General features: G+C 54.8%; 1 protein-coding gene across 1 annotated transcript in view; it reads right to left on the bottom strand.

Moving 5' to 3' along the window:
- The window catches only part of LOC140453882 (dedicator of cytokinesis protein 5-like), a 58,099-nt gene that overhangs the window by 19,157 nt on the left and 11,012 nt on the right, over positions 1-27,930 (bottom strand). The window contains exons 7-23 of the mRNA XM_072548741.1: positions 27,363-27,433; positions 26,698-26,804; positions 25,540-25,676; positions 24,750-24,845; positions 23,355-23,453; positions 22,512-22,606; positions 21,918-21,996; positions 20,839-20,939; positions 16,727-16,785; positions 15,140-15,288; positions 13,390-13,475; positions 12,246-12,402; positions 10,872-10,912; positions 10,210-10,300; positions 9,591-9,710; positions 9,293-9,382; positions 9,075-9,179 (exon numbers count right to left, since the gene is read on the bottom strand). Of these exons, the coding sequence (XP_072404842.1) occupies positions 9,075-9,179; positions 9,293-9,382; positions 9,591-9,710; positions 10,210-10,300; positions 10,872-10,912; positions 12,246-12,402; positions 13,390-13,475; positions 15,140-15,288; positions 16,727-16,785; positions 20,839-20,939; positions 21,918-21,996; positions 22,512-22,606; positions 23,355-23,453; positions 24,750-24,845; positions 25,540-25,676; positions 26,698-26,804; positions 27,363-27,433 (1,683 nt within the window). The remainder of the gene's footprint in view (positions 1-9,074; positions 9,180-9,292; positions 9,383-9,590; positions 9,711-10,209; positions 10,301-10,871; positions 10,913-12,245; positions 12,403-13,389; positions 13,476-15,139; positions 15,289-16,726; positions 16,786-20,838; positions 20,940-21,917; positions 21,997-22,511; positions 22,607-23,354; positions 23,454-24,749; positions 24,846-25,539; positions 25,677-26,697; positions 26,805-27,362; positions 27,434-27,930) is intronic.

Here is a 27,930-nt window from a genome sequence, read left to right as displayed (position 1 = left end):
TCTGTATCCAACCCTGTGCTGTCCCTGTCCTGGGAGTGTTTGATGGGGGACAGTGTAGAGAGAGCTTTACTCTGTATCTAACCCCATGCTGTCCCTGTCCTGGGAGTGTTTGATGGGGGACAGTGTAGAGGGAGCTTTACTCTGTATCTAACCCCGTGCTGTCCCTGTCCTGGGAGTGTTTGATGGGGGGACAGTGTAGAGGGAGCTTTACTCTGTATCTAACCCCGTGCTGTCCCTGTCCTGGGAGTGTTTGATGGGGGACAGTGTAGAGGGAGCTTTACTCTGTATCTAACCCCGTGCTGTCCCTGTCCTGGGAGTGTTTGATGGGGGGACAGTGTAGAGGGAGCTTTACTCTGTATCTAACCCCGTGCTGTCCCTGTCCTGGGAGTGTTTGATGGGGGACAGTGTAGAGAGAGCTTTACTCTGTATCTAACCCTGTGCTGTCCCTGTCCTGAGAGTGTTTGATGGGGATAGTGTAGAGAGAGCTTTACTCTGTATCCAACCCTGTGCTGTCCCTGTCCTGGGAGTGTTTGATGGGGGACAGTGTAGAGGGAGCTTTACTCTGTATCCAACCCTGTGCTGTCCCTGTCCTGGGAGTGTTTGATGGGGGACAGTGTAGAGAGAGCTTTACTCTGTATCTAACCCCGTGCTGTCCCTGTCCTGGGAGTGTTTGATGGGGGACAGTGTAGAGAGAGCTTTACTCTGTATCTAACCCCGTGCTGTCCCTGTCCTGAGAGTGTTTGATGGGGACAGTGTAGAGAGAGCTTTACTCTGTATCTAACCCCGTGCTGTCCCTGTCCTGGGAGTGTTTGATGGGGGACAGTGTAGAGAGAGCTTTACTCTGTATCTAACCCCACGCTCTCCCTGTCCTGGGAGTGTTTGATGGGGGACAGTGTAGAGGGAGCTTTACTCTGTATCTAACCCCACGCTCTCCCTGTCCTGGGAGTGTTTGATGGGGGACAGTGTAGAGGGAGATATACTCTGTATCTAACCCCATGCTGTCCCTGTACTGGGAGTGTTTGATGGGGGGACAGTGTAGAGGGAGCTTTACTCTGTATCTAACCCCGTGCTGTCCCTGTCCTGGGAGTGTTTGATGGGGGCAGTGTAGAGAGAGCTTTACTCTGTATCTAACCCCATGCTGTCCCTGTCCTGGGAGTGTTTGATGGGGGGACAGTGTAGAGGGAGCTTTACTCTGTATCTAACCCCGTGCTGTCCCTGTCCTGGGAGTGTTTGATGGGGGACAGTGTAGAGGAAGCTTTACTCTGTATCCAACCCTGTGCTGTCCCTGTCCTGGGAGTGTTTGATGGGGGACAGTGTAGAGGGAGATTTACTCTGTATCCAACCCTGTGCTGTCCCTGTCCTGGGAGTGTTTGATGGGGGACAGTGTAGAGAGAGCTTTACTCTGTATCTAACCCCGTGCTGTCCCTGTCCTGGGAGTGTTTGATGGGGGACAGTGTAGAGGGAGCTTTACTCTGTATCTAACCCTGTGCTGTCCCTGTCCTGGGAGTGTTTGATGGGGGACAGTGTAGAGGGAGCTTTACTCTGTATCTAACCCCGTGCTGTCCCTGTCCTGGGAGTGTTTGATGGGGGGACAGTGTAGAGGGAGCTTTACTCTGTATCTAACCCCGTGCTGTCCCTGTCCTGGGAGTGTTTGATGGGGGACAGTGTAGAGAGAGCTTTACTCTGTATCTAACCCCGTGCTGTCCCTGTCCTGGGAGTGTTTGATGGGGGACAGTGTAGAGGGAGCTTTACTCTGTATCCAACCTTGTGCTGTCCCTGTCCTGGGAGTGTTTGATGGGGGACAGTGTAGAGGGAGCTTTACTCTGTATCCAACCCTGTGCTGTCCCTGTCCTGGGAGTGTTTGATGGGGGACAGTGTAGAGGGAGCTTTACTCTGTATCTAACCCCGTGCTGTCCCTGTCCTGAGAATGTTTGATGGGGACAGTGTAGAGAGAGCTTTACTCTGTATCTAACCCCGTGCTGTCCCTGACCCTGGGAGTGTTTGATGGGGGGACAGTGTAGAGAGAGCTTTACTCTGTATCTAACCCCATGCTGTCCCTATCCTGGGAGTGTTTGATGGGGGACAGTGTAGAGAGAGCTTTACTCTGTATCTAACCCCGTGCTGTCCCTGTCCTGGGAGTGTTTGATGGGGGACAGTGTAGAGGGAGCTTTACTCTGTATCTAACCCCGTGCTGTCCCTGTCCTGGGAGTGTTTGATGGGGGACAGTGTAGAGGGAGCTTTACTCTGTATCTAACCCCGTGCTGTCCCTGTCCTGGGAGTGTTTGATGGGGGGACAGTGTAGAGGGAGCTTTACTCTGTATCTAACCCCGTGCTGTCCCTGTCCTGGGAGTGTTTGATGGGGGACAGTGTAGAGGGAGCTTTACTCTGTATCTAACCCCGTGCTGTCCCTGTCCTGGGAGTGTTTGATGGGGGACAGTGTAGAGGCAGCTTTACTCTGTATCCAACCCTGTGAGGTCCCTGTCCTGGGAGTGTTTGATGGGGGACAGTGTAGAGAGAGCTTTACTCTGTATCTAACCCCGTGCTGTCCCTGTCCTGGGAGTGTTTGATGGGAGACAGTGTAGAGGGAGCTTTACTCTGTATCTAACCCCGTGCTGTCCCTATCCTGAGAGTGTTTGATGGGGGACAGTGTAGAGAGAGCTTTACTCTGTATCTAACCCCATGCTGTCCCTATCCTGGGAGTGTTTGATGGGGGACAGTGTAGAGAGAGCTTTACTCTGTATCTAACCCCGTGCTGTCCCTGTCCTGGGAGTGTTTGATGGGGGACAGTGTAGAGGGAGCTTTACTCTGTATCTAACCCCACGCTCCCCCTGTCCTGGGAGTGTTTGATGGGGGACAGTGTAGAGGGAGATATACTCTGTATCTAACCCCATGCTGTCCCTGTACTGGGAGTGTTTGATGGGGGGACAGTGTAGAGGAAGCTTTACTCTGTATCTAACCCCGTGCTGTCCCTGTCCTGGGTGTGTTTGATGGGGGACAGTGTAGAGAGAGCTTTACTCTGTATCCAACCCTGTGCTGTCCCTGTCCTGGGAGTGTTTGATGGGGGACAGTGTAGAGGGAGCTTTACTCTGTATCTAACCCCGTGTTGGCCCTGTCCTGGGAGTGTTTGATGGGGGACAGTGTAGAGAGAGCTTTACTCTGTATCTAACCCCGTGCTGTCCCTGTCCTGGGAGTGATTGATGGGGGACAGTGTAGAGAGAGCTTTACTCTGTATCTAACCCCGTGCTGTCCCTGTCGTGGGAGTGTTTGATGGGGGACAGTGTAGAGAGAGCTTTACTCTGTATCTAACCCCGTGCTGTCCCTGTCCTGGGCGTGTTTGATGGGGGGACAGTGTAGAGGGAGCTTTACTCTGTATCTAACCCCGTGCTGTCACTGTCCTGGGAGTGTTTGATGGGGGACAGTGTAGAGGGAGCTTTACTGTGTATCTAACCCCGTGCTGTCACTGTCCTTGGGTGTGTTTGATGGGGGACAGTGTAGAGAGAGCTTTACTCTGTATCTAACCCTGTGCTGTCCCTGTCCTGGGAGTGTTTGATGGGGGACAGTGTAGAGGGAGCTTTACTCTGTATCTAACCCCGTGCTGTCCCTGTCCTGGGAGTGTTTGATGGGGGGACAGTGTAGAGGGAGCTTTACTCTGTATCTAACCCCGTGCTGTCCCTGTCCTGGGAGTGTTTGATGGGGGACAGTGTAGAGAGAGCTTTACTCTGTATCTAACCCTGTGCTGTCCCTGTCCTGAGAGTGTTTGATGGGGGACAGTGTAGAGAGAGCTTTACTCTGTATCTAACCCCGTGCTGTCCCTGTCCTGGGAGTGTTTGATGGGGATAGTGTAGAGGGAGCTTTACTCTGTATCCAACCCTGTGCTGTCCCTGTCCTGGGAGTGTTTGATGGGGGACAGTGTACAGGGAGCTTTACTCTGTATCCAACCCTGTGCTGTCCCTGTCCTGGGAGTGTTTGATGGGGGACAGTGTAGAGAGAGCTTTACTCTGTATCTAACCCCGTGCTGTCCCTGTCCTGAGAGTGTTTGATGGGGACAGTGTAGAGGGAGCTTTACTCTGTATCTAACCCCATGCTGTCCCTGTACTGGGAGTGTTTGATGGGGGGACAGTGTAGAGGGAGCTTTACTCTGTATCTAACCCCGTGCTGTCCCTGTCCTGGGAGTGTTTGATGGGGGGACAGTGTAGAGGGAGCTTTACTCTGTATCTAACCCCGTGCTGTCCCTGTCCTGGGAGTGTTTGATGGGGGACAGTGTAGAGAGAGCTTTACTCTGTATCTAACCCTGTGCTGTCCCTGTCCTGAGAGTGTTTGATGGGGATAGTGTAGAGAGAGCTTTACTCTGTATCCAACCCTGTGCTGTCCCTGTCCTGGGAGTGTTTGATGGGGGACAGTGTACAGGGAGCTTTACTCTGTATCCAACCCTGTGCTGTCCCTGTCCTGGGAGTGTTTGATGGGGGACAGTGTAGAGAGAGCTTTACTCTGTATCTAACCCCGTGCTGTCCCTGTCCTGGGAGTGTTTGATGGGGGACAGTGTAGAGAGAGCTTTACTCTGTATCTAACCCCGTGCTGTCCCTGTCCTGAGAGTGTTTGATGGGGACAGTGTAGAGAGAGCTTTACTCTGTATCTAACCCCATGCTGTCCCTATCCTGGGAGTGTTTGATGGGGGGACAGTGTAGAGAGAGCTTTACTCTGTATCTAACCCCGTGCTGTCCCTGTCCTGGGAGTGTTTGATGGGGGACAGTGTAGAGAGAGCTTTACTCTGTATCTAACCCCACTCTCTCCCTGTCCTGGGAGTGTTTGATGGGGGACAGTGTAGAGAGAGCTTTACTCTGTATCTAACCCCACGCTCTCCCTGTCCTGGGAGTGTTTGATGGGGGACAGTGTAGAGGGAGATATACTCTGTATCTAACCCCATGCTGTCCCTGTACTGGGAGTGTTTGATGGGGGGACAGTGTAGAGGGAGCTTTACTCTGTATCTAACCCCGTGCTGTCCCTGTCCTGGGTGTGTTTGATGGGGGACAGTGTAGAGAGAGCTTTACTCTGTATCCAACCCTGTGCTGTCCCTGTCCTGGGAGTGTTTGATGGGGGACAGTGTAGAGGAAGCTTTACTCTGTATCTAACCCCGTGTTGGCCCTGTCCTGGGAGTGTTTGATGGGGGCAGTGTAGAGAGAGCTTTACTCTGTATCTAACCCCATGCTGTCCCTGTCCTGGGAGTGTTTGATGGGGGGACAGTGTAGAGGGAGCTTTACTCTGTATCTAACCCCGTGCTGTCCCTGTCCTGGGAGTGTTTGATGGGGGACAGTGTAGAGGGAGATTTACTCTGTATCCAACCCTGTGCTGTCCCTGTCCTGGGAGTGTTTGATGGGGGACAGTGTAGAGAGAGCTTTACTCTGTATCTAACCCCGTGCTGTCCCTGTCCTGGGAGTGTTTGATGGGGGACAGTGTAGAGGGAGCTTTACTCTGTATCTAACCCTGTGCTGTCCCTGTCCTGGGAGTGTTTGATGGGGGACAGTGTAGAGGGAGCTTTACTCTGTATCCAACCCTGTGCTGTCCCTGTCCTGGGAGTGTTTGATGGGGGACAGTGTAGAGGGAGCTTTACTCTGTATCCAACCCTGTGCTGTCCCTGTCCTGGGAGTGTTTGATGGGGGACAGTGTAGAGAGAGCTTTACTCTGTATCTAACCCCGTGCTGTCCCTGTCCTGAGAATGTTTGATGGGGACAGTGTAGAGAGAGCTTTACTCTGTATCTAACCCCATGCTGTCCCTATCCTGGGAGTGTTTGATGGGGGACAGTGTAGAGAGAGCTTTACTCTGTATCTAACCCCGTGCTGTCCCTGTCCTGGGAGTGTTTGATGGGGGACAGTGTAGAGGGAGCTTTACTCTGTATCTAACCCCGTGCTGTCCCTGTCCTGGGAGTGTTTGATGGGGGACAGTGTAGAGGGAGCTTTACTCTGTATCTAACCCCGTGCTGTCCCTGTCCTGGGAGTGTTTGATGGGGGGACAGTGTAGAGGGAGCTTTACTCTGTATCCAACCCTGTGAGGTCCCTGTCCTGGGAGTGTTTGATGGGGGACAGTGTAGAGAGAGCTTTACTCTGTATCTAACCCCGTGCTGTCCCTATCCTGAGAGTGTTTGATGGGGACAGTGTAGAGAGAGCTTTACTCTGTATCTAACCCCATGCTGTCCCTATCCTGGGAGTGTTTGATGGGGGACAGTGTAGAGAGAGCTTTACTCTGTATCTAACCCCGTGCTGTCCCTGTCCTGGGAGTGTTTGATGGGGGACAGTGTAGAGAGAGCTTTACTCTGTATCTAACCCCACGCTCTCCCTGTCCTGGGAGTGTTTGATGGGAGACAGTGTAGAGGAAGCTTTACTCTGTATCTAACCCCACGCTCTCCCTGTCCTGGGAGTGTTTGATGGGGGACAGTGTAGAGGGAGATTTACTCTGTATCTAACCCCATGCTGTCCCTGTACTGGGAGTATTTGATGGGGGGACAGTGTAGAGGGAGCTTTACTCTGTATCTAACCCCGTGCTGTCCCTGTCCTGGGTGTGTTTGATGGGGGACAGTGTAGAGAGAGCTTTACTCTGTATCCAACCCTGTGCTGTCCCTGTCCTGGGAGTGTTTGATGGGGGACAGTGTATAGGGAGCTTTACTCTGTATCTAACCCCGTGTTGGCCCTGTCCTGGGAGTGTTTGATGGGGGACAGTGTAGAGAGAGCTTTACTCTGTATCTTACCCCGTGCTGTCCCTGTCCTGGGAGTGATTGATGGGGGACAGTGTAGAGGGAGCTTTACTCTGTATCTAACCCCGTGCTGTCCCTGTCGTGGGAGTGTTTGATGGGGGACAGTGTAGAGAGAGCTTTACTCTGTATCTAACCCCGTGCTGTCCCTGTCCTGGGCGTGTTTGATGGGGGGACAGTGTAGAGGGAGCTTTACTCTGTATCTAACCCCGTGTTGTCACTGTCCTGGGAGTGTTTGATGGGGGACAGTGTAGAGGGAGCTTTACTGTGTATCTAACCCCGTGCTGTCACTGTCCTTGGGTGTGTTTGATGGGGGACAGTGTAGAGAGAGCTTTACTCTGTATCTAACCCCGTGCTGTCCCTGTCCTGGGAGTGTTTGATGGGGGGACAGTGTAGAGGGAGCTTTACTCTGTATCTAACCCCGTGCTGTCCCTGTCCTGGGAGTGTTTGATGGGGGGACAGTGTAGAGAGAGCTTTACTCTGTATCTAACCCCGTGTTGGCCCTGTCCTGGGAGTGTTTGATGGGGGACAGTGTAGAGAGAGCTTTACTCTGTATCCAACCCCGTGCTGTCCCTGTCCTGGGAGTGTTTGATGGGTGGACAGTGTAGAGGCAGCTTTACTCTGTATCTAACCCGTGCTGTCCCTGTCCTGGGAGTGATTGATGGGGGACAGTGTAGAGGAAGCTTTACTCTGTATCTAACCCCGTGCTGTCCCTGTCGTGGGAGTGTTTGATGGGGGACAGTGTAGAGAGAGCTTTACTCTGTATCTAACCCCGTGCTGTCCCTGTCCTGGGAGTGTTTGATGGGGGGACAGTGTAGAGGGAGCTTTACTCTGTATCTAACCCCGTGCTGTCCCTGTCCTGGGAGTGTTTGATGGGGGGACAGTGTAGAGGGAGCTTTACTCTGTATCTAACCCCGTGCTGTCACTGTCCTGGGAGTGTTTGATGGGGGACAGTGTAGAGGGAGCTTTACTGTGTATCTAACCCCGTGCTGTCACTGTCCTTTGGTGTGTTTGATGGGGGACAGTGTAGAGAGAGCTTTACTCTGTATCGAACCCCGTGCTGTCCCTGTCCTGGGAGTGTTTGATGGGGGGACAGTGTAAAGGGAGCTTTACTCTGTATCTAACCCCGTGCTGTCCCTGTCCTGGGAGTGTTTGATGGGGGGACAGTGTAGAGAGAGCTTTACTCTGTATCTAACCCCGTGCTGTCCCTGTCCTGGGAGTGTTTGATGGGGGACAGTGTAGAGAGAGCTTTACTCTGTATCTAACCCCGTGCTGTCCCTGTCCTGGGAGTGTTTGATGGGGGACAGTGTAGAGAGAGCTTTACTCTGTATCTAACCCCGTGCTGTCCCTGTCCTGGGAGTGTTTGATGGGGGACAGTGTAGAGAGAGCTTTACTCTGTATCTAACCCCGTGCTGTCCCTGTCCTGGGTGTGTTTGATGGGGGACAGTGTAGAGGGAGCTTTACTCTGTATCTAACCCCGTGCTGTCCCTGTCCTGGGAGTGTTTGATGGGGGGACAGTGTAGAGTGAGCTTTACTCTGTATCTAACCCCGTGCTGTCCCTGTCCTGGGAGTGTTTGATGGGGGACAGTGTAGAGAGAGCTTTACTCTGTATCTAACCCCGTGCTGTCCCTGTCCTGGGAGTGTTTGATGGGGGACAGTGTAGAGAGAGCTTTACTCTGTATCTAACCCCGTGCTGTCCCTGTCCTGGGTGTGTTTGATGGGGGACAGTGTAGAGAGAGCTTTACTCTGTATCTAACCCCGTGCTGTCCCTGTCCTGGGAGTGTTTGATCGGGGACAGTGTAGAGGGAGCGTTACTCTGTATCCAACCCTGTGCTGTCCCTGTCCTGGGAGTGTTTGATGGGGGACAGTGTAGAGGGAGCGTTACTCTGTATCCAACCCTGTGCTGTCCCTGTCCTGGGAGTGTTTGATGGGGGGACAGTGTAGAGGGAGCTTTACTCTGTATCTAACCCCGTGCTGTCCCTGTCCTGGGAGTGTTTGATGGGGACAGTGTAGAGGGAGCTTTACTCTGTATCTAACCCCATGCTGTCCCTGTCCTGGGAGTGTTTGATGGGGACAGTGTAGAGGGAGCTTTACTCTGTATCTAACCCCGTGCTGTCCCTGTCCTGGGGAGTGTTTGATGGGGGACAGTGTAGAGGGAGCTTTACTCTGTATCTAACCCCGTGCTGTCCCTGTCCTGGGGAGTGTCGGATGGGGGAATGGTGAAGAGGGAGTTTTACTCTGTCTCCCTGTGGGAGTGTGCTCCCTTCCCCTCCCCCTCCCCCTCCCCCTCCCCCTCCCCCTCCCCCTCTCTGCGTGCGGTCTCAAACTCACCCTCAGGAAGGATGGGAAGCCTTGGCCATAGTATCCGACTGCGAAATACTCTGGGAGGGGCCGCATGGCCTTCATGATGTTCTCGTAGAAGGTGGCTTGTTGCGTCTGCGGGGTGGGAGTCACAGAGAAAGATCAGGCCGATCCCGATCGGGCAGCTCCGCGGACGCCCCTCCCGCCAACCCTCTTCTCCCCTGCCCCCCAGCCGACGGGGTCCTTACCAGCAGGCGGCTCAGCTCCTCGTAATCAAAGACCTCCTCCTCGTACATGGTGGCCAGCTCTTTGCAGAGTTGGATGGCGTTCTCCCACATCTGTCAACGAGAGAGAGAGAGAGAGAGAGAGAGAGACAGGAGGAGGGAATGAGGGGGTGGTGTTAGACTTGGGCATATCGCCACCCCCTCACCAGGGTGGGGTGGCACCCGAAAACCGTGCACCCCTCTCCCCTTCCTCCAGGTCCGGCCGGTCAACCCTGGGGAGGGCGGGGAGTTGGGGAGGTGTGTTTGCGGCTGACTGACTGACCTTGCCTTTGTCGTAGTAACAGATGATCTCCTGGTAGAGTCTCTCCTTCAGCTCTCGGTTGGTCAACGCTTGGCAATCCTCACGGTGGATGAGATGGGCAGCGCACAGCTGGTCTGACCACTGTCGGAGAGCACAGACCAACTGAGAGGGCAGCGCCAACCGTCAAACCACGCCAACCCCCCCCCCCCCCCCCACCCCCCACCCCACCAATCCTGGCAGGAGGGGGACACCACGCTCCCTCGCCTCTCCGTGTAAAATCCCTCCCTGCCACATTGCCACCCATTGGTCATACCAGCTTCGATTGCTCAGGACGCCGGGCGGCGTGATAACCCCCTGGCGCGCCGCAAATGGTGCCCCAATTGGTTGACTGAAAAAAACCCCCACACGTTTGCTGGGGAAATTAAACCGTCCAGCGTTTCCTGGAGGGCAGACAGAAAAGCGCCTATCAGAACCCAACGAAACAGTGCTGCCTTCTGAATTTGGCATTCTTGCGCCTGTCCTGATTGAGGGACAAGCGTTTCGGGTCCGTTCTACGAACCCTCGGGGCCCTGCCGAGTCAGGAGGAATCGGCATCCATGGAAACGGGGCTCAGGCTTCATCCCGAAACTAGGCCCCTTACCTGCAGCAGCTCAGCGTGCAGCAAGAGGGTGTAGGCAGCCTCGGTGTAGTTCTCACAGTCCCGATGGAGGTCCCGCAGTTTGTAGAGGTACCTGAGGAGGTGAACAAAGCCCGGCAGCTAAGAGCAGAGGCTTACCTGTGCGCGTCACTAATCCTGCCGCGCGTTCCAAAATAAAATCACACTTCTGGTCTGTCTCAACATAAAAGGTAGGCCATTGAGCCCTTGGAGTCTGCTCTGGTGTTGTTCTACCATCGCCACTGATTACCTACCTACCTACACCTCATCTCTCCCTATCCCCATATTCCTTAAATTCCCCAAGGATCCAACCGTCCAGTGGCCTCTGCCTTGGATCTGTCCAATGAGCGAGTGTCTTGTGGGGGTGGGGGGGGGAGCAGTCCATGATTCTCCACCCCCCCGCCCCCCGCCATTTGAAGACACTGCAATCCAAAATGGTTGACCCCTTATCCTGAGGCCGAGATCGAGGGCAAGCATGGTAAGGAGACCCAAGAACCGCCCACTGGACTCCAGGCTTCGTCTCCGCAAGGGCTCATTGCAATTCACAGCCATCCCATAATGCCTTGCTCATCGCTGGGCAGGAAACAAGGACAATGTTGACGTCAGAAAGTATTGTGAGCCGCTGTGGAAACATGACAGGTTTTTACCTGATGTAAATATCTTCCCGTTTCTTCTCCTTATAGAACGTCTAGGATCAAAAACATGAAAGAACATTATTCAGTTCATCGTCTCTCTGCCAGCTCGCTAACAGCGGGAGATCGGTCATCCTGAGGGAATGGGATTTTTGAAATTAAATAACGCACTTAGCGCCCACATCAATGTGGTCACTTCAGTGTCACAAATGAGCGACTCGTTTCCCTTTTGCTCTGAGCCCACTGGATTATTCAACCCAGCTTCCATCAACACCAAGTTCACCTCAATCTTCAATGGTGTTACCGTCACTGTGTTCCCCCCACTACCAACTTCCTGTGGGTTACCATTGAGTAAAATCTAACCCTCGCCCCATTGACGATCAGTGGTGTTACCGTCACTGAATCCCCCCCAACTATCAACATCCTGGGGGGAACCGTCTCCAACAAGAGAGAATCTAACCATCGCCCCCTTGATGTTCAATGGTATTACCATCACTGAATCCCCCCCAACTATCAACATCCTGGGGGTTACCGTCTCCAACAAGAGAGAATCTAACCATCGCCCCCTTGACGTTCAATGGTGTTACCATCACTGAATCCCCCCCACTATCAACATCCTGGGGGTTACTGTCTCCAACAAGAGAGAATCTAACCATCGCCCCCTTGACGTTCAATGGTGTTACCGTCACTGAATCCCCCCCCACTATCAACATCCTGGGGGTTACCATTGACCAGAAACTGAACTGGACCAGCCCCATATAAACACAGCGGCTACAAGAGCAGCTCAGAGGCTGGGAATCCTGCAGCGAGTAACTCCCCTCCTGACTCCCCCCAAAACCTGTCTCCACCATCGTCAAGGCCCAAGTCAGGAGGGTGTGTGAGGGAATACTGCCCACTTGTCCTGGATGGGGGGGCAGCTCCAACAACACTCGAGAAGCTCGAAACCATCCAGGGACAAAGCAGGCCCCGCTCGATTGTCCCCACACCCACAAACCCCCACTCCCTCCACCCCCCCCGACGCTCAGTAACAACAGTGGGTACCATCTACAAGACGCACTGCAGCAACTCCCCCAGGCTCCTCAGATAGCACCTTCCAAACCCCACGGCCACTTCCATCGGGAAGGACAAGGGGCAAGAGAAGCATGAGATGATACTCTCAATGTTTTGTTTTGGAAATGGGACAATGATTTGGGAGCGCAGATCCTCCTCAGTTAAACGCGGCGAGAAACACCTTTCAAAGTTGCCCTCGGCCTGCTTCTGAGTAGTCGCGTGTCCTGACATCTCTTGCCAATCTGCGGTACGCCAGGTGAAAGGGTATGGGCACCTCTCCAAATGCCTCTGTGAAGGGCATTATCGCACCCACTCGGGCACCCACCGTGGGGCACTTACCAAGACGTTGACGGTACAACACATCTGGTTCTCCTTACTCTCGTCGTGCATGATGGTCCGATAATCTAGAAGGTTCTCCAGCAGGCTGCTGACCAACAGCACGAAGGATTCGCCGGATGCGGTGAGGTATTGGTGTTGCCTGCAGTACTCCAGCAAGCTGCGCAAAGGTGCAACCATGACCGTTAAGAGTAGGATGAGGGGGGAGTGGGGGGGGGTGGGGGGAGACTCAGCAGAAAGCACTCCGCTCTCACCACCACCACACCCGCAGCCAATTTTCCGCTCACTTCCCCTCTCCCCACTGACCTTCTGACAGTGCGGCACTCCCTCAGTACTGACCCTCCGACAGTGTGGCACTCCCTCAGTAGTGACCCTCTGACAGTGCGGCACTCCCTCAGCACTGACCCTCTGACAGTGTGGCACTCCCTCAGTACTGACCCTCCGACAGTGTGGCCCTCCCTCAGTACTGACCCTCTGACAGTGCAGCACTCCCTCAGTACTGACCCTCTGACAGTGCGGCCCTCCCTCAGCACTGACCCTCTGACAGTGCAGCACTCCCTCAGTACTGACCCTCTGACAGTGCGGCACTCCCTCAGTACTGACCCTCAGACAGTGCGGCCCTCCCTCAGTACTGACCCTCTGACAGTGCGGCCCTCCCTCAGCACTGACCCTCTGACAGTGCGGCACTCCCTCAGTACTGACCCACTGACAGTGCAGCACTCCCTCAGTACTGACCCTCCAACAGTGCAGCACTGACCCTCTGACAGTGCAGCACTCCCTCAGCACTGACCCTCCGACAGTGCGGCACTCCCTCAGCACTGACCCTCTGACAGTGCAGCATTCCCTCAGCACTGACCCTCCGACAGTGCGGCCCTCCCTCAGTACTGACCCTCCGACAGTGCGGCACTCCCTCAGTACTGACCCTCCGACAGTGCAGCACTCCCTCAGTACTAACCCTCCGACAGTGCGGCCCTCCCTCAGCACTGACCCTCCGACAGTGCGGCACTCCCTCAGTTCTGACCCTCCGACAGTGCGGCACTCCCTCAGTACTGACCCTCCGACAGTGCGGCCCTCCCTCAGTACTGACCCTCTGACAGTGCGGCCCTCCCTCAGTACTGACCCTCCGACAGTGCTGTTGAACACTTACATTCTCTCCAAAATGACCTTGTAGTTCTCATCGCCCCGTCCTCCCTCCACCTCCTGGTCGAGTTTCGTGATGAGTTCGTTCTCAAACTGAAACAACAAGTCACTTCCTGTCAATGATGAGCCAAGGCCCCGATCCTGCTATCTCTGGACGTTCCCATGCCAACGACTCCATTTGGTCTGTGTGCGCCAGCCCTCAGCCAGGGTCCCAGGCAAAGGATGCCAACTCCCTACCTCGGCATCCCAGCTGGCTCTGACCGCACCCACCTGCCGCTGCCAAAACACCGGGAGGGTGCTCGGGAACAGGTACCTGAGGCTCATTTCTCAGCCCAAGGTTTGGGTACGCCCCGGTGCACGCTGGGAAGATGTTTGCTCTCAAATTGGGGCATTGACAAGGAGGATGGGGTGGTGGGGTGGCGGTGAGAGGCACTGAGAATTGGCTGTGGGGGCATTTCGGATCCCACAGAAGGCCGTGTTTGCAACTGCCACTCCTGGAGGCCTGTTCCCGAGGGGGGGGAGTTGGATAGAGCTGTGCTGGGGGGTGGGAATCCAATGGAGGCGAATCGAGCCGGTCATGATTGCTTCCAGCAGATGGAAAGGGGCTGAACGGCCTCCTCCTATGTTATATTGTACCTCCCGGGCGGTATAAGAGACAAGCTGACAATCCTGACAGTAGGGCAATCACATCCTCCATCTTACTTTCCATCATTTGAATCATGATACTCTGCTTTGAAGGGATGATGGGAAATTACGTCAGTCCGTCGCATCCTTCAATACCACATTGTTCACACCCAGTTTATGGAATTATGGGAAATTACGTCAGTCCGTCGCATCCTTCAATACCACATTGTTCACACCCAGTTTATGGAATTATGGGAAATTACGTCAGTCCGTCGCATCCTTCAATACCACATTGTTCACACCCAGTTTATGGAATTATGGGAAATTACGTCAGTCCGTCGCATCCTTCAATACCACATTGTTCACACCCAGTTTATGGAATTATGGGAAATTACGTCAGTCCGTCGCATCCTTCAATACCACATTGTTCACACCCAGTTTATGGAATTATGGGAAATTACGTCAGTCCGTCGCATCCTTCAATACCACATTGTTCACACCCAGTTTATGGAATTATGGGAAATTACGTCAGTCCGTCGCATCCTTCAATACCACATTGTTCACACCCAGTTTATGGAATTATGGGAAATTACGTCAGTCCGTCGCATCCTTCAATACCACATTGTTCACACCCAGTTTATGGAATTATGGGAAATTACGTCAGTCCGTCGCATCCTTCAATACCACATTGTTCACACCCAGTTTATGGAATTATGGGAAATTACGTCAGTCCGTCGCATCCTTCAATACCACATTGTTCACACCCAGTTTATGGAATTATGGGAAATTACGTCAGTCCGTCGCATCCTTCAATACCAAATTGTTCAGTCCCAGTTTATGGAATTATGGGAAATTACGTCAGTCCGTCGCATCCTTCAATACCACATTGTTCACACCCAGTTTATGGAATTATGGGAAATTACGTCAGTCCGTCGCATCCTTCAATACCACATTGTTCACACCCAGTTTATGGAATTATGGGAAATTACGTCAGTCCGTCGCATCCTTCAATACCACATTATTCACACCTAGTTTATGGTATGATGGGAAATGACATCAGCCCATTCCAGCCCTTACCCTGTACCCCACCCCACCCTGACTCTGTTCAAACTCACTGCCTGCCTGCTGCTTACCGTGTGGAAGGAGTAGTTCATGCTGTATTCACACTGCATCATGTCGAAGAAGATGGGGATAGTAGACCGCCGCAGCTCAGGCTCGGGAACCAGCGTCATCTCCAGGATCGGTCCCACCATCCCCGGGATGAACTTGATCTTGTGAGGACCTGCAAGGCGGGAGAGGAAAAATCCCTGTCAGCAAACGAGCGCGCGCAAGTCCCCGACGGAATTCCCAGATGGCGGACGGGATTCAAACGCGTTGGAACGGGAGCTCCCTCTTCTATTAACACCCTTCTCTACAACCAGTAACACTCCTTTGGTCCAGACCATGTGTGTTATTGCTGACCTCCTTCACCTCTGATCTTCCCTGTTCCAAAGGTCCATTCCCCCACTCCCACCTTTTATCAACAATGCCCTCTTTTCCCACATTCTCTACCTCCCACATTCTCTACACTAGTAGGGAAACGTGGACTGCGTTACTCTCTCTCCCCTGTGGGGCTGCCTGACCTGCTCGGCTTCCCCTCCGCTCCCCATAGAGCCGCACAGCACGGAAACAGACCCTTCGGCCCAACTCCTCCATGCTAACCAAACACAGTCCCATTGGCCAGCATTTGGCCCATAGCCCTTCCTATCCATGTCCCCATCCAGATGCCTTTTAAATGCTGCAGTTGTACCAGCCTCCACCACTTCCTCTGGCAGCTCATTCCATACACGCACCACTCTCTGTGATAAAAAGTTAGGTCCATTTTATACTGCTCCCCTCTCACAAACCCTCGAGTTCTGGACTCCCCCCACCCAGGAGAAAAGACCTTTGCTATTTACCCTATCCCTGCCCCCTCATGATTTTATAAACCTCGATAAGGTCACCCCTCAGCCTCCGACGCTCCAGGGAAAAACAGTCCCGGCCTATTCAGCCTCTCCCTGTAGCCCAAACCTTCCGACACCCTTGTGAATCTTTTCCGACAGTTTCCCAACATCTTTCCGAAAGCTGACAGGAACAGAGACAGATTCTGAGGGGATGTGACCAGGCAGACGTGGAAAAGGGTATTAACTCTTGCGGGGAAGGGTTAGGGGTTTAAAAATTAAGAATTAGGTGCTTGAGGATGAGGTGAGGAGAGAGAGAGAGAGAGAGAGTGGCGGCTGAGCAAGGCTTGGGCTACCCTTCAAGTCCACGCAGCAGAAGCAGAGAGTTTGTCGGGCAAGGTAGAGATTTGATCGTTTTATTGAGAAAGGAAAGCTCATGTGACAGAGTCAGGGCAGGAGAGTGGAGCTAAGCACGATCAAATCAACCTCGGAGAAAATGGGGTAGCAGACTCGATAGGCCGAGTGGACTCCAATTTCCTAAGTTGCTATGCGGGAACACTAAGCCCCCCTGCAAGTTCCCCTCCGAGCCCCTCATCGACTTGGAAATCTATCGGTATTTCCTTCAGGGTCAGAATCCTCCCTCAGGGCGGGGTGTGGGAGGTCCCTACACCCACACGCGGTTCAAGATGGCGGCTCTCCACCCACCTACACCCCCTCCCCACCTTCCCAAGGGGCTGTAGGTCACTCCTGGTCCTCCTGTTCAAAGAGACAGCACAGGAGTAATTTAAACTTCAAACTTACCAAGATTGTACCACATATCCCGGATTTGGAAACCCATCGCTTTCCTCATGTCTCCATACCTAACGGGAGAGAGAGAGAGAGAGAGAGAGTGAGAGAGAGAGAAAACATGGCCGCACACGGGATTAGATACAGAGTAAAGCTCCCGCCACATTCTCCCCCATCAAAAACTCCCCTGGGCGGGGACAGCACAGTGTTAGCTACAGAGTAAAGCTCTCACTACACTGTCACCCCATCAAACACTCCCAGGGCAGAGACGGCACAGGGTTAGACACAGAGTAAAGCTCTCTCTACACTGTCCCCCCCATCAAACACTCCCAGGACAGGGACAGCACAGGGTTAGATACAGAGTAACGCTCCCTCTACACTGTCCCCCCATCAAACACACCCAAGGACAGGGACAGCAAGGGGTTAGATACAGAGTAAAGCTCTCTCTACACTGTCCCCCCATCAAACACTCCCAGGACAGGGACAGCACGGGGTTAGATACAGAGTAAAGCTCCCTCTACACTGTCCCCCCATCAAACACACCCAAGGACAGGGACAGCAAGGGGTTAGATACAGAGTAAAGCTCTCTCTACACTGTCCCCCCATCAAACACTCCCAGGACAGGGACAGCACGGGGTTAGATACAGAGTAAAGCTCTCTCAACACTGTCCCCCCCATCAAACACTCCCAGGACAGGGACAGCACGGGGTTAGATACAGAGTAAAGCTCTCTCTACACTGTCCCCCCATCAAACACTCCCAGGACAGGGACAGCACGGGGTTAGATACAGAGTAAAGCTCTCTCTACGCTGTCCCCCCATCAAACACTCCCAGGACAGGGACAGCACGAGGTTAGATACAGAGTAAAGCTCCCTCTACAGTGTCCCCCAATCAAACACTCCCAGGACAGGGACAGCACAGGGTTAGATACAGAGTAAAGCTCCCTCTACACTGTCCCCCCCATCAAACACTCCCCAGGACAGGGACAGCACGGGGTTAGATACAGAGTAAAGCTCTCTCTACGCTGTCCCCCCATCAAACACTCCCAGGACAGGGACAGCACGGGGTTAGATACAGAGTAAAGCTCCCTCTACACTGTCCCCCATCAAACACTCCCAGGACAGGGAGAGCGTGGGGTTAGATACAGAGTAAAGCTCTCTCTACACTGTCCCCCCATCAAACTCTCCCAGGACAGGGACAGCACGGGGTTAGATACAGAGTAAAGCTCTCTCTACCCTGTCCCCCCATCAAACACTCCCAGGACAGGGACAGCACGAGGTTAGATACAGAGTAAAGCTCCCTCTACAGTGTCCCCCAATCAAACACTCCCAGGACAGGGACAGCACAGGGTTAGATACAGAGTAAAGCTCCCTCTACACTGTCCCCCCCATCAAACACTCCCCAGGACAGGGACAGCACGGGGTTAGATACAGAGTAAAGCTCTCTCTACGCTGTCCCCCCATCAAACACTCCCAGGACAGGGACAGCACGGGGTTAGATACAGAGTAAAGCTTCCTCTACACTGTCCCCCATCAAACACTCCCAGGACAGGGAGAGCGTGGGGTTAGATACAGAGTAAAGCTCTCTCTACACTGTCCCCCCATCAAACTCTCCCAGGACAGGGACAGCACGGGGTTAGATACAGAGTAAAGCTCTCTCTACGCTGTCCCCCCATCAAACACTCCCAGGACAGGGACAGCACGGGGTTAGATACAGAGTAAAGCTCCCTCTACACTGTCCCCCATCAAACACTCCCAGGACAGGGAGAGCGTGGGGTTAGATACAGAGTAAAGCTCTCTCTACACTGTCCCCCCATCAAACTCTCCCAGGACAGGGACAGCACGGGGTTAGATACAGAGTAAAGCTCTCTCTACGCTGTCCCCCCATCAAACACTCCCAGGACAGGGACAGCATGGGGTTAGATACAGAGTAAAGCTCTCTCTAAATTGTCCCCCCATCAAACACTCCCAGGACAGGGACAGCACGGGGTTAGATACAGAGTAAAGCTCCCTCTACACTGTCCCCCCCATCAAACACTCCCAGGACAGGGACAGCACGGGGTTAGATACAGAGTAAAGCTCCCTCTACACTGTCCCCCCATCAAACACTCCCAGGACAGGGACAGCACGGGGTTAGATACAGAGTAAAGCTCTCTGTACACTGTCCCCCCATCAAACACTCCCAGGACAGGGACAGCACAGGGTTAGATACAGAGTAAAGCTCCCTCTACACTGTCCCCCCCATCAAACACTCCCCAGGACAGGGAGAGCGTGGGGTTAGATACAGAGTAAAGCTCTCTCTACACTGTCCCCCCATCAAACACTCCCAGGACAGGGACAGCACGGGGTTAGATACAGAGTAAAGCTCTCTCTACGCTGTCCCCCCATCAAACACTCCCAGGACAGGGACAGCACGGGGTTAGATACAGAGTAAAGCTCCCTCTACACTGTCCCCCATCAAACACTCCCCAGGACAGGGAGAGCGTGGGGTTAGATACAGAGTAAAGCTCTCTCTACACTGTCCCCCCATCAAACTCTCCCAGGACAGGGACAGCACGGGGTTAGATACAGAGTAAAGCTCTCTCTACGCTGTCCCCCCATCAAACACTCCCAGGACAGGGACAGCACGGGGTTAGATACAGAGTAAAGCTTCCTCTACACTGTCCCCCATCAAACACTCCCAGGACAGGGAGAGCGTGGGGTTAGATACAGAGTAAAGCTCTCTCTACACTGTCCCCCCATCAAACTCTCCCAGGACAGGGACAGCACGGGGTTAGATACAGAGTAAAGCTCTCTCTACGCTGTCCCCCCATCAAACACTCCCAGGACAGGGACAGCACGGGGTTAGATACAGAGTAAAGCTCCCTCTACACTGTCCCCCATCAAACACTCCCAGGACAGGGAGAGCGTGGGGTTAGATACAGAGTAAAGCTCTCTCTACACTGTCCCCCCATCAAACTCTCCCAGGACAGGGACAGCACGGGGTTAGATACAGAGTAAAGCTCTCTCTACGCTGTCCCCCCATCAAACACTCCCAGGACAGGGACAGCATGGGGTTAGATACAGAGTAAAGCTCTCTCTACGCTGTCCCCCCATCAAACACTCCCAGGACAGGGACAGCACGGGGTTAGATACAGAGTAAAGCTCTCTCTACACTGTCCCCCCATCAAACACTCCCAGGACAGGGACAGCACGGGGTTAGATACAGAGTAAAGCTCCCTCTACACTGTCCCCCCCATCAAACACTCCCAGGACAGGGACAGCACGGGGTTAGATACAGAGTAAAGCTCCCTCTACACTGTCCCCCCCATCAAACACTCCCAGGACAGGGACAGCACGGGGTTAGATACAGAGTAAAGCTCCCTCTACACTGTCCCCCCATCAAACACTCCCAGGACAGGGACAGCACGGGGTTAGATACAGAGTAAAGCTCTCTGTACACTGTCCCCCCATCAAACACTCCCCGGACAGGGACAGCACAGGGTTAGATACAGAGTAAAGCTCCCTCTACACTGTCCCCCCCATCAAACACTCCCCAGGACAGGGACAGCACGGGGTTAGATACAGAGTAAAGCTCCCTCTACACTGTCCCCCCATCAAACAGTCCCTGGACAGGGACAACACAGGGTTAGATACAGAGTAAAGCTCCCTCTACACTGTCCCCCCCATCAAACACTCCCAGGACAGGGACAGCACGGGGTTAGATACAGAGTAAAGCTCCCTCTACACTGTCCCCCATCAAACACTCCCAGGACAGGGACAGCACGGGGTTAGATACAGAGTAAAGCTCTCTGTACACTGTCCCCCCATCAAACACTCCCCGGACAGGGACAGCACAGGGTTAGATACAGAGTAAAGCTCCCTCTACACTGTCCCCCCCATCAAACACTCCCCAGGACAGGGACAGCACGGGGTTAGATACAGAGTAAAGCTTCCTCTACACTGTCCCCCCATCAAACAGTCCCAGGACAGGGACACCGCGGGGATTATAATAACAAACAGCATGACAGGGAATTGTGTGCGAGTGTGTGTGACCCCGCTGTGACCCCGGGAGCTGGGGAGGTTTGGCAGGATCTGCCCAGTGGCCCCAGCCTGAAGAGATATCGCCGAGTCCCCAGGGGATCCTCACTTGTCAATGATCTTCTGGCGTTTTTCCACGGAGAACGTCTCCAGCTGCAGGGAGTCCTGGACCAGGAATGCCACTCCCAGGTGGAAATAGTTGTTCCAGAGCTGCAAGGCAAAGGAATCCTTTCAATCCCGGAAAGCCAGATAGAGTCCCCCACTGCAGTCAGCCATCGATCTGTCCAGGAGGGACGGGAGGAGACGGGACAGTGGCTGCAGTATCCCAGTAGGGAGCTAGAGGGCAGAGTGGCCTGGTTTTGTGGGGAGTGGGGCGGGGGGGAGGCGAATGCGGTTGGAGTGTGTATTCCGAAGGGGATTAAACTGAATGGGAACAAATGGCAAGGGCTGCGTACAGGGAAAGGATTTCCCTCAGTGTCTTTTTCCCTTATTTTGGATCTTACTTTTACAATTACTTTACAGTTGCGTTAACTTATAATTTATCCTCGCTCCAGCTAAATAATCTGGCTCAACCCCTGTAGAGGCCTATCAGAGTAGGTCTGAGGCTGGGAATCCTGCAGCGAGTAACTCCCCTTCTGAATCCCCAGAGCCTGTCCCATAAGACACAAGTCCGGAGTGTGACGGAACGCTCCTCACTGGCCTAGATGAAAACCAATGTGGAATCTCTAGTGTAAGGCTGCGTAACGGCAGGAGCTTGGAAGTATTGCATCGAGTCCCACCGGGTAAAACGAGCGCTGCTGACTGAATTGGGAGATTTGACGAACGAATGAGAGGATGGAAAGTTCCCGCTGTGTGCCGAGACCTTGTAATACTGCTCTGAAGTCCAAATTCCCCGAGGGGTCGGTGGGGAGGCCGAGGTGTCATGGCGTCGCAGCGGCCATCTTTGCGTGCAGCGAGGTGATGGCGGCGCCACGATGGGCGGGTCCACCACTTTCGCCTGACGGTGGCAAAGAAAATGGCGTGGGGCTACCAGGGAGACCCTGCATTGAAATAGCGCCTGAGGGGGTTGTGTGGAGGTGTGTGTGAAAACTATGCCCACCCGGTAACTTTATCACTTGGGGTGAAATCCTCTCCCCCTCCCCCACCACCCACCCCCCCAATCCCAACCGCCCCAGTCTGAGGACTCACCTGCAACTCGAAGTTGGCCAGGTCGAGGAAGAGGCGAGTGAGCACTCTCGAAAACTGATCAATGGCGCGGAGGAAGACCCTACAGTGGAGATAGAAAGAAAACCACTCTCACGGAGCGCCCCTTCAGCTGAGCCATAAGCTAAAAGGAGGCTGGGGGAACTGAGCTTCACGTCTCGCAACCATCAGGACCCGTGCAAGAATGCCAAATTTCCAACCAACCCGAGTCAGCCGCGGTTGGACGAGGCGTTGCCGCGGAGGAAGCAGCGGGAGGGGGTGGACTATTGGCTCCCCGGCCTACAGGGCGTGGCTTCGACTGAGCTGTACTTGGGGCTGAGTTACTCTTGGTGCGATGGTGCACTTGGAATCCGATGGACAAGCCTTGCCCAAACAGTGGGAGCTTTCCGGATTTGGCAAAGCAGGACTGGGAATTGGTATCTGGAGCGACGGGCCCCTTCCCGACTTTCTTTCTGAGCAGTGAAGGTGGGGGGGGGGGGGGGGGGGGGGGGGAAGGAGGAGAAATTTCACAGGATCCGGACCGCTAGCCCGGGATCGGAGCCGGAAGCCACTCCTTCCTCCCTGGGGAATAATCCCTACCTGTTCTGCACCATGTTCATCACCATCCAATCCGACGGATACACTGTCTTCCCGATCAGGTCCTTAAACATGATAAACGTCTCCATCAGGAAGTCCTGGGATAAGATTAAAAAAAACACGCAGGTCAAAGGCTACAGGGGAAAGGGGGTGGGGTGGGGCGGCCACTTCGGAATCGCCGGCTACCGCGGAGATTTGGGAGTCAGGACATCCCAGGTTCGAGCAACGGCAGCTGCAAAATGGCGTCTGCTCTTTCTAACTCCCCCCCCCCAGGCATTGGGCAGACTCCCTCTGCTGGTACAAGCGCAGGCCTGGTCCTACCCCAGATCCCCACAGTGGAATCTAAAACGGACCTGGATAGCACGAAAGGAGGGGAAAGGGGAAGGTACGGGGGGGGGGGGGGGAGGGAGTGGGGTAAATATGGCTGCCTCCAGGAAGATGGCTACCCACTCCTGCACGCACAGTGAGAGGAGGTGTGTTTGGCTAGCGCCCCTCTGCCGTTGGGAGCCGCTGCCTGCAATCCACGCACAGCAAGATCCCACAAAGCGGCAAGCAGCTCATGAAGGACAGTAAGGACGATTCCCCCACCCACGATGAGCGCCCTCTGACCGAAAGGTCTCCTAATCTGCAGCTTAGCTCCTTGGGAGGGCGTTTCGTGCAAAGCAGGGCACTCCAACAGTCCTTAAAGGGGAACTCTCTTCACGGTGACCACCCCCCCACTTTCTGCGACTGGTTCTTCCTCCTCAGGCAGTCGATGGGCCGAACGGCCTGTTCTTTTGAGGGCGGATGGGGGTCCTCGGGGTGGGGGGGGGGGGGGGGGGGGGGGGTGAGGGGAGCATGACTTACGATGATGTCGTGGCGGGTCTTGAAGGTGTTGATGTAGCGCGTGTAATGGTGGCCGTCCATCTGGTTCAAAATGGCGATCATGCAGGCGACAAACGGGCCCTGTAGGGGGAGCCGAAGGGGGAGGTTAGCCTTCCGGAAACTCCGGGGTGGCCGATGCAGGGAAAGGGCGTCACCCAGTGACCGGGGGAGATGGAACGTCAAGGGGTTGGGAGATGGAATGGTTTAAGGTTTTGTGTTGGATCGCGTGACCCTCCAACCCCACCCTGCCCCAACGTGTAACACCGTCGGCCATTTTGGCAAGGGGGCGGTGGGAAAAGAAATGAGGTCTGTGGGGAAATGGACCCGTGGGCGGGTGGAGGAGAGAGAGAGAGAGAGAGAGAGACAGAGACAGACAGAGATTGAGAGAGAGAGAGAGAGAGACAGAAACACACACAGAGAGAGAAAGAGAGTGACAGAGATTGAGAGAGAGAGAGAGAGAGAGACAGAGATTGAGAGACAGAGAGAGAGAGACAGAGAGAGAGAGAGAGAGACAGAGATTGAGAGAGAGAGAGAGAGACACAGAGAGAGAGAGACAGAAACACAGAGAGAGAGAGAAAGAGAGTGACAGAGATTGAGAGAGAGAGAGAGAGAGAGACAGAGATTGAGAGACAGAGAGAGAGAGACAGAGAGAGAGAGAGAGAGAGAGAGACAGAGATTGAGAGAGAGAGAGAGACAGAGAGAGAGAGAGAGAGAGAGAGACAGAAACACAGAGAGAGAGAGAAAGAGAGTGACAGAGAGAGAGAAAGAGGGAGAGAGAGAGAGAGACAGAGAGAGAGACATACACAGGAGAGGGAGAGAGAGCGACAGAGAGCGAGAAAGAGGGGGAGCGACAGAGAGAGAGAAAGAGGGAGAGAGAGAAACACAGAGAGCGATGGAGAGAGAGAGTGAGGGGGAGAGAGAGAGACAGAGAGAGAGAGAGAGAGAAAGAGAGTGACAGAGAGAGAGAAAGAGGGAGAGAGAGAGAGAGACAGAGAGAGAGACATACACAGGAGAGGGAGAGAGAGCGACAGAGAGCGAGAAAGAGGGGGAGCGACAGAGAGAGAGAAAGAGGGAGAGAGAAACACAGAGAGCGATGGAGAGAGAGAGTGAGGGGGAGAGAGAGAGACAGAGAGAGAGAGAAAGAGAGTGACAGAGAGAGAGAAAGAGGGAGAGAGAGAGAAAAACAGTCAAAGAGAGATAGATAGAGAGAGACAGAGAGCAAGAGAGAGCGACAGAGAGAGAGAGAAAGAGAGAGAGGGAGGGGGCTGGAACAGAGATGACGGGATGAATGGCCTCTTTCTGGGCCAGAATCGGAAGACAGGTGGGTGAGGGGCGAGGGGTGCTGGGGGTGGGGGGGGAGGGGTGTCAGAGACTCACGATCTGGCTGGACTGGCGGGTCATGCCAATCACTGCCCGGTTAATCCTTCGCAGCAACCTCTCCATCACCAGCTGGATGTGGGCATGACAGGGACCCTGCACAGAGACAGAGAGAGAGAGAGGGGAGAAGAAGGGGTAGGGATCAGGCTGACAGGGTGAGAACTGTACCCATCACCACCCCCCTCCTCCCACGGGCAACAGCACCTCCCACCGCCTAACCTGTACCACGGCTAACCACACCCTCCCACACCCATCACCCTCCCTCCTATACTCGTCACCCCCCTCCCTCACCCAGAATTCCCACTTCCCCAGCCATCAACCCTCCCCCCGCCACCGCACCCAACCAGCTACCCCCCCCCCCCCTCCACCACCACCGCCAAACCAGCTCCCCCCCCATCCTCCGGGACTGTCTCCGTGACCGAGCTGAGCTTCCGTGACTTCCTCATACTGCCTGATCTCTCTCCCACGCTTCAACGGGCAGTCAACCATCCTGGTTTTCCAATTCCCCTTCCGCAAAAGGGATCCACGAGGAGCAGGAGAGATCCGGAGAAGGTGTGTCCGGAAGGTGGGAAGTTCGGGAGCTGGAGACCGAAGGGGCACGGGGGTCGGAAAACTGACAGAAACCTAACTGACGGGTCAATTCCAGTCGGCCACTGGGTCAACGAACTGAGGATTAGGAAAGGTTTAGCGACGCGAGGTTCGGAAGACGCGGTTTGGGGAGGGATTCGGGATATACGGCGCTCCTATCCCGCCGGGAGGAGCAGAGTGGCCTCATTCAGCTGCTACTTACAATGTCATCTCTGTTGAGGACCTGGAGCACACTGCTCAGGAGGTTGGCACATGCCTCATAGTCTGGCCTTGCGATGCTATCGTCCAGCTGCCCGCTGAGCTGGTCGGTGATCAGAGGGAGCAGGACATCCCGGCAATCTGGGGAGACACACGCACACATCCCAATAATCCTCACCCTGAACCACCGCACTGTCTGCGCCGAGTGGGCTCACTGACCCACCGTCCCCCACGTCAATGTCCCCCACACCTTCTCTCGCCCCATCCCGGTCCCATCACGCTCTCTTAATCCACTCCATCATTCCCTCCCTCGATCTCGTCACTCCCTCTCTCCCTTGATCCAATATCTCACTCTCCCTCCCTCCCTCCCTCTGTCTGGCCCCTCCCTCTCTCTCCCCTCTCTGTACAGTCGCTCACTGGCCTTACACCCAACCAGACCCACAGGGGGTCACTCCCGGTCACTCTGGGGATCCCTCCCTGCAGGTCACTCACGGTCCCTCAAAGGGTCACTCCCTGAGGGTCACTACCTGGGGGTCACTCCCGGTCACTCTGGGGATCACTCCCTGCAGGTCACTCACGGTCCCTCGAAGGGTCACTCCCTGAGGGTCACTGCCGGTCCCTCTGGGGGTCACTCCCTGTGGGTCACTCCCTGGGGGTCACTCCCGGTCTCTCTGGGGTCACTCCCGGTCTATCTGTGGGTCACGTCCGGTCCCTTTGGGGGTCACTCCCTGGGGGTCACGTCCGGTCCCTTTGGGGGTCACTCCCTGGGGGTCACTCCCGGTCCCTCTAGGGGTCACTCCCTGAGGGGCACTGCCGGTCTCCTCTGGGTGTCACTCCCTTGGGGTCACTCCCGGTCTCCACTAGGGGTCACTCCCTGGGGGTCACTCTCGGTCCCTCTGGGGGTCACTCCCTGAGGGTCACTCCCTGAGTGTCATTCCCTGGGGGTCACTCCCAGTCCCTCTGAGGGTCACTCCCTGGAGGTCACTCCTGGTCCCTCTAGGGGTCACACCCGGTCCATCTGGGGGTCTCTCCCTGAGGGTCACTGCCGGTCTCCTCTGGGGGTCACTCCCGGTCTCCTCTAGGGGTCACTCCCTGAGGGTCACTCCCTGAGGGTCACTCCCGTTCGCCCTGAGGGTCACAGAGAGAGTAGCGTTCTGGGTACCTGGCCCTTTGAAGAGGTCACTGTCCACCACCTTACACATACAGCTGAGTTTCTGCCGGACCAGCTGGTTCTCCGGGACACTCTCAATGAACTTGGCGAACAGGACGCTGCATTGGGGATGGGGAGGGTGGGCAAACAGACACCCCGTTAGTGTGCGCCAACCTGTGACGGGTCGCTCCGCCAGTGCCCTGACCCACTCAGTCGTTTGGGGGGGGAGGGGGGGGGGAGGTGAGGAGGAATTGCCAGCATGCCCTCACTGTACCCACTCTCACACCAGAGGGTACCAATCACCCTAGCGTTAAAATGGAGGTCGGGGGGGGGAACCGACTGAGGTCACCTGACACACACACACTGAGAGAGAGAGATAGCATGGCCCCCGATGGACTGAAAGGCCTCAGTAACGCCATTTCTGCACGAGGGCGGGCGGCGGGAAAGTCTCCCGCTGGTCCAACAGTGGTTCTATGAAGCCCGCCCCAGTCGATCAGCTGGAATCCCCCAGCTCCTCCTTCCCCGGTTAGGAGAGGGTTGGTGTATGGGATGAGGGGGGGGGGGGGGGAGCGCAATGTTTGAGGGGAACCAGTCCGGAAAGTGGGAACGGTTTCGGGGGAGGGGCGTGATAGGTTTGCAGAGCTCTCTGCGAAGGCTCCCGTTGCCGATCAGTTCACCTGAGCTCGACGGGGTCGAACACCAGCATCACGTCGTTGACGATGGTTGGGAGGTATTTCAGCGCAGCACCCTGAAATCAGAAACATCAGCTCAGTGAAAATAACACAGGCAAGGCTGGACTCCACTCCACAACTACTCCCAGTGGGGCCAGAGAACCCAGTGTCAGATAAACTGCCCGGTGCTCCCTCCACTCTGGCAGTGGTTCATGGGGGACAGTGTCGAGGGAGCTTTACTCTGTATCTAACCCTGTGCTGTCCCTGTCCTGGGAGTGTTTGATGGGGGGGGACAGTGTCGAGGGAGCTTTACTCTGTAGCTAACCCCGTGCTGTCCCTGTCCTGGGAGTGTTTGATGGGGGACAGTGTAGAGAGAGCTTTACTCTGTATCTAACCCCGTGCTGTCCCTGTCCTGGGAGTGTTTGATGGGGGACAGTGTAGAGGGAGCTTTACTCTGTATCTAACCCCGTGCTGTCCCTGTCCTGGGAGTGTTTGATGGGGGACAGTGTAGAGGGAGCTTTACTCTGTATCTAACCCCGTGCTGTCCCTGTCCTGGGAGTGTTTGATGGGGGAC

The sequence above is a fragment of the Chiloscyllium punctatum genome, chromosome 28 (genome assembly GCF_047496795.1).
Source record: "Chiloscyllium punctatum isolate Juve2018m chromosome 28, sChiPun1.3, whole genome shotgun sequence".
Taxonomy (NCBI): domain Eukaryota; kingdom Metazoa; phylum Chordata; class Chondrichthyes; order Orectolobiformes; family Hemiscylliidae; genus Chiloscyllium; species Chiloscyllium punctatum.
Note: the sequence above shows the minus strand (reverse complement) of the source record. Positions and strands in the feature narration are given on the sequence as shown.